The sequence below is a fragment of the Nematostella vectensis genome, chromosome 5, assembly GCF_932526225.1.
Source record: "Nematostella vectensis chromosome 5, jaNemVect1.1, whole genome shotgun sequence".
In the NCBI taxonomy this organism is placed as follows: domain Eukaryota; kingdom Metazoa; phylum Cnidaria; class Anthozoa; order Actiniaria; family Edwardsiidae; genus Nematostella; species Nematostella vectensis.
Window position 1 is genome coordinate 10,101,479 of NC_064038.1, and position 12,557 is coordinate 10,114,035.

The window sequence follows — 12,557 nt, forward strand, 5'->3', positions numbered from 1 at the left end:
ACAACATTTCCACCGAGCCAATTCAAAGCGGGGAAGGGGAAGGGAGAAGTGCGCAATAATAAAAATACGGGTATGACCTCAAATTTATTAATCATACCCAATATATTCTGGATATGACAGCCCAGAAATAATAAATGATCCGGAAACAGGTCTTCGTGTGCCTTTGAGTTTTGCACGAAAGGTGACATGGGATCGTAGCGCATTAGAGTGGTATCGTGACCTGTGACTTGTGCCTGTAGACGCTCGCTACCAGGTCACGGACTTTCACGAGTGGCCGCGGCCCAGGCTCCTTTAGCTACAGAATCTACCATTGTCGCCATGAAAATTCCCGGATGCTCGTCTGGGAGGTTTTCTGAGAACAGAAATACACAGTCTACGCAAAATTCGTTTTTTGAGAAAACGAGAGGTTCAAAGTTCCCAATGTAAGGGAACCAAATTTTTACAATCGCTAGTTGACCTGACCTGGGTTTAAACCCTGGTTCGGCGTTTGCTTTAAAATCGAAGCCTGTACCACTGAGCAATCGGATCAGCTATGGTGTTTTTGGTACGGAGGTACTATATATGCCAATTTTTGTTCCATATGTTCAGTGTTACGTAAAAGAGGGGAATCATCTCGACAACTCATGTGCTAGCTACGTCCCTGCCGACAACTATGAAGTGATGTCACTATATTACTCGCACTGTATGTCATGTGTTACATTTTTTTGCGAATTGAGCGCTTAATGGGTCAAAACAAGTCACAGCAGTTTTTAATTTGGATCACCCTGTGTATATGCGACATATAGGGGAAACAGGGGTATATAATCATAAAGATTTACCAAACTCATGAGACGAGGGCGTCGTGGAAACAAGGCGCAAAAGAAAAACAACCCTCTTCCTTTCTTTATTTTCTCGCCAATTTAGCAAACCCCCCTCCCCCCCCTCCCCCCCACACACATTTTTTCGCGCCTCGTTCCTGCTTCGAACCCGCCCTCTCGCTCTACGCCCTAGATTTCCCCGAGGCTGGATACCGCATTACCTTTTGGCTTCATATTACCTTTAATCTTCTTTGCCTTTGTGTACTGAAAGGAGGCGGCCAGGCGGAACATCGTGGCTGCGTCGTAAAATCTCCAGTCGCTGATTGGTTGGACACCTGCCTCTTTGTAATACGCGTGTTTGAATTCAGGGACAGTAGGTACTCCATCTAGTGAGCCTTGGAAGCCTACGATTACTGCAATGGACAAGAAAGACGACGGGATAATCGATCTTTCGGTGACAGTGGTGTGTATGACTATCTTGATGGTGGTGGTAATGGTTAATGGAGGGTAAAAATGATAAAAAAAATTATCCGAGGTGATGACAATGACGATTGTGATGATGATTATGACGACGATGAAAATGATGATGATAATTATAATCAGGCCCGTACCCAGGATTCTTCTTGGGGGGTGCGAAATCCAAAAAAAATCTGACCACCCCCGACAGAACAAAAAGGGATTTTTACGCCTTTGCAGTATCTTCACGGGACGTTTATTGTCGGATTTGGCTACATATCAGAGCTTATACTTCATAGTTTTGTCTACAAGCACGTCCATTGGGAACCGAAAGTGTGGACCTTCAGCCGTTTTGTGTGTGTGTGTGTGGGGGGGGGGGGGGGGGGTGTCCGCACCCCCTGCACTGACACTGATAATCACTGGTTAAAAAAAGATGAAGACGAGAATGATGATGTTAATGATTTAATAATAAATGACAATGGCGGGGCCGGTTGTTTTTTAAATGCATGGTTTAAAATATAATTTGAAGCACTCACTTCCAGTATAGGTGAGCTCTTCACCGCGATCAGCGATGCCCCATCTTTCCCAATCTAAAAGGGCGAGGATTTCCGGCCTACTCTCGTGGAAAATCGCATTATCAAGCCTGCGGTGGACAAAGACAAGAAGTAAGGTTATGCTGTACCACGTTTAGACCCTTGTGCGATTCCAGAAAAGATCAACCCCCCCACCCCTGCCCCCAACAGGATCCCACACCCCACCCACCCCACCCAGCTTAGCGTACCTGTAATCGCCGTGCACTATAACTGTTGTCTCTTTATTTGGGATATTCTCTCGTAGCCATGATATTACTAGCTCCAGCTCAGGAATCTCATCAGTTTTGTTATCATAATACAACTTGGCATATTTCTCAATGTTTCGCTTGTAGAAGTGCCCTTTAAAGAGATGAAATTGAAGCTGGAGATAATGGAACTTCCCATAAATCCTTGCTACCTTAGTTTATTTCATAGTGATTAATTCAGAGATTCAGTCGCCCCCAATAACCCCTGAATCTACCACTGAAGGGTACTATGTTATTTGCTTTGTTTTGTACAGCAGGGGGGTGAGGCACTATGTGCCCCCCAATATTTTCAAAAAAATTATAAGGAATTATAAAGAATATTTTTTTAATGTTTCGAAATGTTTCTTTATTGTGCTCCCCAATCTTACGTAGCCTGCTGCGGCTCTGTGTACTGAGGCAGAACAGAAAAAACAAGTTTAAATACTATGTGGATCTGTCTGGAGAAGGAAAAGAAATTGGATGAAGGGTAAAAACAGATAAGGAGATAATAAGAGTTCAAGCCAGGACCTGGACTTTCCAGTAGGGGCTTCCACACCACACCAGAACCCATCACCCCACCACCCATGGAGTTGCAAAAGGTGCAACAGGGCACTAGGATGTTAGGATGTTAAGTTAACTTACTTTTAAATTAAGCTTGAGTCTAGGGTTGGGATGTTTGCCCAGGGTTTAAAAGTGCACACAACAAGGACATGGTTAGAAATGTTATTTCAAGCTAGTTCTGGCAATTTCTGACAGATGTGTCACCAATCATTTCACTTACCTTTCTCATCTAAACTAATTATCCCATATTTTTCAACATCAATACTATGCAGCTGTACAAGCATTCTGATGAGGGCATCATACCTTTCTCATCTAAACTAATGATCCCATATTTTTCAACATCAATACTATGCAACTGTACAAGCATTCTGTTAAGGGCATCATACCTTTCTCATCTAAACTAATGATCCCATATTTTTCAACATCAATACTATGCAGCTGTACAAGCATTCTGATGAGGGCATCATACCTTTCTCATCTAAACTAATGATCCCATATTTTTCAACATCAATACTATGCAGCTGTACAAGCATTCTGATGAGGGCATCATACCTTTCTCATCTAATCTAATGATCCCATATTTTTCAACATCAACACTATGCAGCTGTACAAGCATTCTGATGAGGGCATCATACCTTTCTCATCTAAACTAATGATCCCATATTTTTCAACATCAATACTATGCAGCTGTACAAGCATCCTGATGAGGGCATCATAGTGGGTTCTGCGCTCATCTGGAGTCATAGCAGCCAAGGCATCAGGGGTGATAACACGGCCATGAACATACTCCATGATGTAAAATGATGAACCAAGCACGCTGCGGCAAAAAAATGTTATTTCAGCTCTGGCATGTATAAGCAAGGAGGGGGGAAGTTGAGGTGTAGGTAACAGATGATAAAAACCCCTCACATTCCTCATAAACCCTCACAGTATTGTGTGATGAAATCCATGTAACATCATACTAGGTGGAAAAATGGCATAAACAGATATTGACTGTGATTCAAAACATCTGCACAATATCCTATGTGCAAGTGGTGACGCAAAGACAGATACTATATATTGATACTTTTAAAAGAAAAAATGGATGGGGATGCTTTGGGAGCTGGGAGTTGTGCCCAACATCTTCACCTTGGATCTTCACAGAGAGCTAACACATCTGGCACTGGGATACCTGTTGGTTTGAGGGCTTTCATGATACTGTGAAAAAAATAATGAGCTAAAAAAGAGGCTAGAAAGCTATTTCATATACTCCCAAGGACATGGCAAGTGAAGAGATTGACCTATCCCAGTAGTGGATCTAGGGGAAGGTTTAGGGGGTTTTAGACCACACTTGTGTTGCTAAGGGAAAAAATACAGCATACTCCTCTTTGTGGGGGCATGTTCCAAACCATCTCAAGGGAGTAGAGGAGTACCAGCATGGATGATATGGTACAATATTTCCTTCCTTGGGAATTTTTTTCCACCTAAACACTCTCTCATTTCATCAATAGAATCTGTAAAAGTCAGAAAGCTGAATGCAACGACGAAAGTTGACCTCTCCCCTGTGTCATTTTGTCAATGTGTCATTGTATCCCCCTGCAGCGAAAAGCTAGATCTGCCACTGTCCTTTTACTCCCGCCAACCGATGAGGCAGACAACAGAAAGGTGCGCTTGAGGGCCCCCCTTATACAACAGACTATCACCCCAAACCTTGTGACACATAGTCAATTTACCAGCCATAGCAGACATAGGCATCAGTTTTTCCAAAAGACAAGATTGATATGTGTGGTACCTGTATTCATGCTTCATCCCATGGCAAAATGGAATGATCTGATATTTCTGTAAAAATACAAGATATTTTGTGTAAACCCTCTGTGTAACCCCCTTGCCCTCCCTGAAATAATAATTAAATAAAAATCAAAAATCAAAAACACCTTTGCTGGCTCCATGCGTAACACCATTTTCTTGCCGCCATACTCAATATAGTAAGTTGGATTACTAACACCATATCCAAACTTCCTAATGAGTGGTGGACCTGTTTCAGATAAAAATATAAGCTTAAGAATTGCTTATAAACAGAAGGGACAACAGGGTCGGATCAAGGGGGCTGAGCGAGGCCCCCCCCCCTAATTTTTCAGATATTTGGCTTGAAAATTACAAGAAAGGAAATCAATGGAAGCACAATAGGTTTAGATTTGTCTATCGTTTGTTTGTTTTTTTTGTTTTTTTTTTTTTCAGGGATGTGTGCCATTCCATGGTTTTTCCTTTAAACTGTTCAAAGTGTTCTGAGTGATTCCCAGACATTTTCCCTTATCTCAATGCCTCCCCTCCCATTCCACTTAAGTAGAGGGTAGAAATTAGTGCATTGTAATTCACATTTTGTTTTGTTTAATACCTTCTTGGTTTAAGTTTAGGAATTTCTGTAAATATCTGACAACATTCTTAATAGGGAGTTGATGTTCTCCTTCAACTTCTATCCCAGGAAGATTGGGGTTGCTGGAAAAGATCATCAAATTTTTTGTTCATATAAATGAAAATAAATAACATAGAGACCAAAACAAGCCCATCTTTTTTTACTCAATTACATAGCTGTCAATCCAACTTCAACAGTAATCTTGTGAAATTGGGTGTAATACAGTAAGGGCCTGGTCGCACTAGCAAGATGTTCAGGAGATGTCAGGGACATTTAGGATACGTTTGTCCCGTGACATCTACGCACTATCAGACATTGTTAAATTACGGTCGCACTGGTTGCAATATCCGCGGATTACAAGCACTAAAAATAACATCGTATGTCACTCATCTGCATTTCCTTCGCGCGTGGGAGATTCGAAGAGCAAATACTCTGCATGCTGTATGTCTGCATGTTAAGTCATGAACAGAAGAAATCTGCTGCTTTTGGATGTACCTATACATGCTACACGTGTATATACATCGTGCTGCGTTAGTGGGATGCATAGCTGTTACTTAGTTAATTGCAAATGCAATTATATATTATGCACCGAAGGCGAAGACGTACATATTTGGCTTAAATTGACCATTCCTCCCGCCGCTAGATTGTTGGAAAGGAGGGATTTTGGTAGGGATTCATCTTTAGCTTTGACGACACGTGTGTGACGGTCGAAAGTCTAGCGAAACATTAGCGAAGGTTGCTATTTGAGACCATTTACACTTTTTGTGTGAGTGACGTTCTTTGCGCGATAACAATAAAAAAAAAAGTTGTTCTGACATCAGATAGATATCCTGCCCCAGGGCAGGACATCGGCCCCTTTGATGTTTTGTCCCGACTGGCAAATTTGTCGCGTTGTGTTAAAACATAGGTTGTACTTGGCTTTGTAACATGTCACGGATATCTGTCAGTTTTTGAGCTTATCTAAACAGAGATGTCCTGAACATCTTGCTAGTGCAACCGGGCCCCAAATATGTGAAGAAAAAAAAACAAGAAAGCCAATGTGGGTGGATACAAAGAATGTATGAAAATTCTCACAAAAATTAGGCTTGTCATGAGGCCCAAAATCTTGTGACACCTGCCTGATGCAGGTAAAGTTGACAGCTATGCAATTACTTTTTTTGTAAGACTACATAATCATTGGACATTCAAGAACCTTACCACCACCCCCTTTTTCTTTCCTTACCCCTCCCCTGCCATTCACTACTGCACCAACGAAAATTACAATTATTAAAAAGAAGATAGAGGAGTAAAAAAAGTTTCCTGGTTTTCTGAAGCATGCATTAAAAAGTGGAATACCGGTGATAGCAAGAAATATCTGTAAACTTTTGCATCGATCAAGGATGAATCCTAATTTTCTCAAACAACATGGCGGTCAACAAAACGGTGTCAATCGATGCAAATAACTCACATTTCCGTTGCAGTAGCAGTCATACTATCCTTGCAAACTTCTATCCCACTCGCACATTATTTATCTAGCTCATAGTAAATTTAACTATTTTGTTAAAAACAATAAAATACTGAAGAACTACTATCACTATAGCATAGCACGAGTTTGTGTTGCGTGACCAGATGGAAATCTAAATATAGCACACGACGTCATGGAGCGTATCGCTTCCATATTGGGGAAGGAAAACAAGGTACTTCATTTCGACACCGGAAGCAATTCAAGTTTCGGGGATAAAAACAAAGATAACCAAAAAAGGAATACATGGCTTGTCTAGTGGTGCGCTAAAGTTATCACCATTTGTCAATCGGACACAGACAGCAACGAGCGGAAATTATACAAAACTAGCAAATTCAAAGAACAGAAGAAGAAAACATATAAGCAAAAAGATGCATGTGAGGTATTTTTCCAACACAGAAATTTAACAAATAAATAAAATAAAAACAAACGAATTTATCAAGTGATCGAACACTCTCGAACTTTCTAGAAAAAATAATAACAAGCTTACTAACAGATTTCTCGACATTTCTAAAATTATTTACGAAATAATTCGTATACTCAGATAATAGAACTTTCAGGTTTGGTTTATTTTACATTTGCAACTTGGTAATTTGTCCGAACCCAAAAAGCAGGGTTGTTCCTTGGTTCGGTAACTATTTCAAACCCCCAAAGGGATTTTTCTCGTGGAAGGGCAATTTCAATATGGTTATTGGATACTCGCTTTGCAGTCGGCGACACAAGTTTTCAAAGATACTAGGTACATGACATCACATAATAATTTACTTAAATTTTATTTAGGAGAAATGATGCAATGTCTACACTATAATTATTTTCCTGGCGAGGATATGGCTTAGCAGAGAATGAAAAAGACTATAAGGAGAACAACACTTTATGAACAGAAGTACTTCTGTTCCGGAACAGGGAAACTGGTGTAGTTGAGTGAGTCCTCCCACGATGTGGCGTCCTCGCGCGTACGGAAGCTCATTTAAACGAAAAAAAAAAAAAAAAAACTCGGAGACAGGGGCGTTAAAAAACACACACATTTGGTAGTATGTGGGGGCGCTAAAAATGTTTACAAAGTTTCAAGGTACAACAAGCACCTTTTTCTGTTTCTTCGATTAATCGCCACCTTTGATTTTCTCGTAAAAAATATTTTTGGTATCGTCGTCAAAGTTTTTTCCACTGAACCACGTGGTCAAACGCACAAGAAAACAAATATATTTGTTTCACTGAAACTCGAGCCGGCGATCAGTTCTCATGGGAATCTCGTGATTCTTCAGGGGATAGGCTTTTTGTGGCCTCGCGCCCTGCAAACGTGACATAAAAGTTAAATCTTTTCCTCTGCCCTTAGTCCTTTCACATTTCCTCCATATACTCAGTATCATATTTACTCAATAATTTCAGCTTTGAATTTCCTACAGTTATTTAGATTTGATTTAATGTTTATTTAGCAAGGTCGCGTGCCTTACCTACCTGGGCGTGGCGGGTTACCACCTCGAGTCGCCAGCATTGTCCCGCAGATAGCCGCTGGACGAGCTCCAAAAAGCGAGTAAACACTGAAGATAAAGTCCACACACCCTCATTCCTCGTGAAGATTTATCCCTAGAAACAATTCCAACCGGGCTACGGGTCACTTGTTATGATTCCCATGTCTTTGGTTAGTTGAAATTTTAATAATAAAAAAGGTAGGTTTAGTTGTTGTTTACTTTTCATAGTCGCATGATGGACCCCAAGTCCCATGCTCTCTCTTCAAAGGTCAATAAAGGACATAATTTATAGATGCGAGCCAAGCTATACATGGCCGTAGAAGTAAACAAACGGCGTTCCTTTTAATCTCCCTCGCCGCTTTTCATCAGCTTCTTGAAACAGGGGATTTAAACTCCAGTGTGTGTGTGAGGTCCATATGTAGTATATGTTTACTACATAAGGTCTATGTTAACTACAAAAGGTATCAATTGGAGTAAATAACACTCTTTATCCCGTTCTGCCCTTAAAGTAAAATGATAATATTTTATCAGAAAATCCAATCTTAGAAAAAAAAAATACATATTTAAGTGCAACAAATTTCACGTGACCTTTGTGTGAAGTCCAATTTTTCATATATTTTTTCTCGATGAATTTATCACCTTATCAATCAAGAAATGCCCAATGACACGACGAAAATATAACTCTTTAATTTATTTATAGACAGATTCTTGAAAAATATTATTTTTTTTGCAAAACGTATTTGAATGTGGATTTCTTAATTCAAAGCCGTCTGTAGTCCGTACTGCAATTCATTCTACGATTATTGACGAAATTTTAATGGTAAGATCAGCCTTTCATAAAAAAATTAAAATATCATGTTTTTTCTTTGTAAATATCTTATTTTCTCTCAGCGAAGAAAAATAATAAATTCTGTAGCAAAACTGGATACAGAATTGTGCAGAAAAACTCGTGTTTCCGTTATGCTGTAACGAGGTTTAGATGCTACAAGTTTTACTGGAACGGTTACGATAGTTCTGGAGTGAAAGTGCTATTGTCTGTAAATCCTGTATATTGAGTATTTTATGCAAAGTTTGTCTCGTAGTACGTGATAGAACGCTGTGACGTCAAGTAAATCCACTTTTCATTGAAGCTGTATCTCAACCAATAAGATTCCACTATTTGCATGACGGTTGCCATGCCAATGGTAACTTCTAAAATTACCGACCAATCACAAAAAAGGGTGTGCTTATATATATGTCCGAGTCTACTCTGTAGGTCATTCAAGCGAAACGAACAAGTCTTGAGTTACAGATTTGTTAGTATAATAAGTATAAAACAAAAAGCGAAGTCTAAAACTACGAGCCAATCTACAGCAAAAATGCCTCCAATTGAAGGATACGACAATGCAAACGCTGTTGCTGCAAGAAAAATGAAAACTCCCGAGGAGAAAATCGCACACGAACTAGCGAAGGACTTTATCGGTTACAAACTCGGGAAAGGAACTCGACTCAATACGAAATCTGCGCTTATTCTGAGAAAGCTCAGTAACCAGATCGAAAATAAGCATGAACTATTCTTAAGGAACATGTGTGATCGCTTGGACATTCGACAACACAATGCTCCCGAGACATTTAAGCAAGTAGCCGACGAGATCTTTGGCGATGGGATAAATTGGGGACGGATAGTTGTTCTTTACACCTTCGCCGGAAAGGTTGCGAAATACTGTCAGGAAAATCAGCTAGACAACGCTGAAAACGTAGCGACTTGGGTTGGGAATTATGTTGCCTCTAAATCTGACTGGGTCAAGAAAGCTGGAGGATGGGTAAGTCGTTATTTTGAAGCTGTAATATCGAGGGATTTTTGTGTTACCGGTAACTACTTGTTCGTACGCGACGCGAGCTACCGAGCAAACACAGAGGACTCGCGTTTCATCGACTGCAAATCGATCAGATCTCAAATTATTTTACCTGAATACCGATAATTCAGAGTCAGGGAATTTATTGGTATTAATTTCGTACGAATTTTAGCGATTTCTATTACTATTACGGTTGTATTTTAGTGTTTTTCTGTCTCAAAGTGAGAACTTATATTTTATTCATGAGTTTCTGGTGACCATTCAGGTTTTCACGATTCCGGGTTGGCTCAATTTTAACCCCAAATACTGAAATATTCAGTTCAAAAATCCTCTTAACAGTTACTTTGGTAAACATCTCAAACCCAATATATTTTTTTTTTCCATTGAGCTTAATATATACGAAATCGCTAGAAACGACGGTGAATTGAGTCGTGAATTTATTATCGTAAAAGAACTAGGCACAAGATTGCAGTGATAAAAACCCTCCGATTCCGCTGACCAAAAATGGTCAAAAGAGTCGACTATCCTTCGCATTCTTTCTCCTATTACTTCCTGGGTGTCCCCGGCACTCAGCCAAAACTGTATTTTCGCGTTTTGTAGTCTTCCTTTCATACGGTGGGGATTATGCGTTTCTGTGGCGCAAACTACAAAGGCTTCTGACTGAATAAATTACCAAGATGGCTTCATTTGTGGTAAACAAATTCCCGCCTACGCAAAATCGGAAAAAAAAGCTATAGAAATTATTTTAAATAAGTTATTTCACACTAGTTTCTTCTTTTGGGTGAAAATTGCTTCTTTTATGGCAAAATAGGAAAGTTCTAAAGATTTTGAAAGGAGCAGTGGTTAAATTCGGGGAATTTTGTCAACAGGAAATTGAGACACCCACTCGCGATTGGAATTCAGAGTTCATGTGACCCCGCACATATATCAATTGCTATCATGCGCTACGTGCGAGATTATTTCCCAAAAAAAGGTTTGGTCTAGGACTTTGTGCTTCTGGCCTGGACAGACAAGTTTGTATTAGGTCATGAGCGATAAGCAAGTTGAGGCAAATATCCCTATGGATACCTTAGATTCTTGGATACCCCCTAATGTCTTTGTGTTTAATTATGTTTTTTATTACAGTTTGAACAGCAATAAAACCAATAAAAATTGTTTTCCTAACACTATTTTTTTGGTGATGTTTTAATGATTACTAACCAGATTTTTTTTCATTATTCCAGGAGGCTTTTAATGAGCAATTTAAGGATGTCCAAGAGGAACATGAAAAGTTCTGGTGGAATAGTTTGCTGTGCACAACACTAGGCCTGGGATCTCTAGCCGCTGTCCTCTACATGAAGAGCTAATCAGAATAACAGGGAAGGAGGAATGTGAATGGCTCCCGCCATAACAGGACTCAAGCAAGGCTGATGTGGGGCAGTAACTTATAGGCCTACACATTCTTGGTGATCCACTATCCAAGAAAACCAAGTTATAACATCTTTAAAACACAAAGACTTGGTATTTTATGTGTATCCATACGGCCAATGAGAAAATGCAGAATCAATGACATTATGTAAACATTTGCTTCCAAGAAGCCACCATAATATACCATGTATGGCCTAAGGCCAGGGACTAGACAGACAGTATAAGCCTGTCTTGCAACAGTTGAGGTGAATCTTTCCTGCACAAAGGCAAACATTATTCCCAACTTGTTGTTCTTTCCTAAATTCCATATATTTTTGAATCCGCAGTTTGTTTTTGTTGGGAGCAGTAGGTATTGTTCCAGACTGAGTTTGTTTTGACAGTAACTGTGTCATATCTTTAAAGAAAATATTGAGCAGTTATTGTTTCGATAACCTTTGGCACCACATTATTCAAATTCTTTTCAATTCCTTATTGACCTGTTGCCTTCTGCAAAGAAAATTTCATCTCAACTGACATTGTGTTTCAAATATTATTGTGTTATAAAAATATATTTAAGAGATTATATCAAATTTTGTACAAAAGTAAGATAGAGGTTTTTAAATAAATATTTTACCCTGCTATAGTGCATTGAGAGGAACATTGCAGTTTGTCCAGTTCTGTTGAGAGTTGTGTTGTGTGCACTTCGTGCAATAAAATATTCAAGTAAAACATGGCATCTTGTTACTCATTTATTTTCGGTACAGCACTTTTTATTTATATTTTGAAATTCAGTATTAGGGGAGGTTGCACCAGCCCTACGTACCAACATGGATCTGCCATTGTTGCACACTATTGTGAGCTTGGAAGACTTTGGTATAGATTTCATTATTAGGGTTGTGCAATCATATATATCATGGGAAAAGCATATTTTAAGTTTCCTTAGAAATGACCAACTTTTTGGCCGCTAAGTGGGGTGCATACGCGCCCTGTAGTCGTCATTCCCAACAGACTGCGTAGAGTACGAAGCTCCGTAAATATCGAAATAGAATGTTTTGTATACACTAGGCGATAACAACGAACTGATTGGGGTTTTTCTATAAGAGAAACGACAAAAGTGTGTGCGCTCATTTGACGCTATGAATGCGCGTCGTCAAACAAGCAAAACCAGAAAACGCACCAATCAGAGGCCATGAATTCTGCGATCGTTTCTCCTCTCTTTGACTGCTTTGAAGATATCCTGGATAGGACATTGTGTACGCCAGGGAAATGCACGTGGAAATCTGTGAAAAAAAACCTAAGATGCTCAAAATGGGATAAAAAAAACTGCAAAAGGGGGAATGGGA

General features: G+C 39.6%; 2 protein-coding genes and 1 long non-coding RNA gene across 6 annotated transcripts; 2 read left to right on the forward strand and 1 right to left on the reverse strand.

Annotated features, from left to right (window-relative positions):
* Nucleotides 1-71: 71 nt before the first annotated feature.
* On the reverse strand, nt 72-6,644 carry LOC5505626 (acyl-CoA dehydrogenase family member 10). Of its 4 annotated transcripts, XM_032373975.2 has the most exons (10): nt 6,471-6,644; nt 5,006-5,106; nt 4,545-4,645; nt 4,403-4,449; nt 3,760-3,828; nt 3,267-3,448; nt 2,035-2,185; nt 1,790-1,896; nt 1,037-1,210; nt 72-352 (listed from the first exon to the last, which is right to left on the reverse strand). In XM_032373975.2, exons 1-10 carry the CDS (start codon nt 6,491-6,493, stop codon nt 255-257), a joined length of 1,053 nt encoding a protein of 350 aa, XP_032229866.2. In that variant the 5' UTR covers nt 6,494-6,644; the 3' UTR covers nt 72-254. The 4 variants fall into 4 exon arrangements, with proteins under 4 accessions (XP_032229866.2, XP_032229867.2, XP_048583660.1 ...); XM_032373976.2 differs by lacking the exon at nt 3,760-3,828; XM_048727703.1 differs by lacking the exon at nt 5,006-5,106 and having other exon boundaries at nt 6,471-6,629.
* On the forward strand, nt 1,839-2,568 carry LOC125563041. The gene is made up of 2 exons (XR_007308068.1): nt 1,839-1,918; nt 2,464-2,568. It is a non-coding gene; the product is annotated as an uncharacterized LOC125563041 (long non-coding RNA).
* Nucleotides 6,645-9,223: 2,579 nt separating the features above from the next.
* LOC5505629 (apoptosis regulator Bcl-2) lies at nt 9,224-11,947 on the forward strand. The gene is made up of 2 exons (XM_001626362.3): nt 9,224-9,795; nt 11,052-11,947. The coding sequence occupies exons 1-2, from the start codon at nt 9,352-9,354 to the stop codon at nt 11,172-11,174; spliced, it is 567 nt and encodes a 188-aa protein (XP_001626412.1). The 5' UTR covers nt 9,224-9,351; the 3' UTR covers nt 11,175-11,947.
* Nucleotides 11,948-12,557: the final 610 nt, after the last annotated feature.

Excerpts from the sequence above, each read along its gene's own strand:
- LOC5505626 (XM_032373975.2), bottom strand. The coding sequence starts at position 6,493 with ATGACTGCTACTGCAACGGAAAT. Across the intron at positions 5,107-6,470 it reads ACTGCTACTGCAACGGAAAT|CAACCCCAATCTTCCTGGGA; the intron begins GTGAGTTATTTG and ends GATCTTTTCCAG. Across the intron at positions 1,897-2,034 it reads ATAGTGCACGGCGATTACAG|GCTTGATAATGCGATTTTCC; the intron begins GTACGCTAAGCT and ends TGTCCACCGCAG.
- LOC5505629 (XM_001626362.3), top strand. The coding sequence starts at position 9,352 with ATGCCTCCAATTGAAGGATACGACAATGCAAACGCTGTTGCTGCAAGA. Across the intron at positions 9,796-11,051 it reads TCAAGAAAGCTGGAGGATGG|GAGGCTTTTAATGAGCAATT; the intron begins GTAAGTCGTTAT and ends TCATTATTCCAG.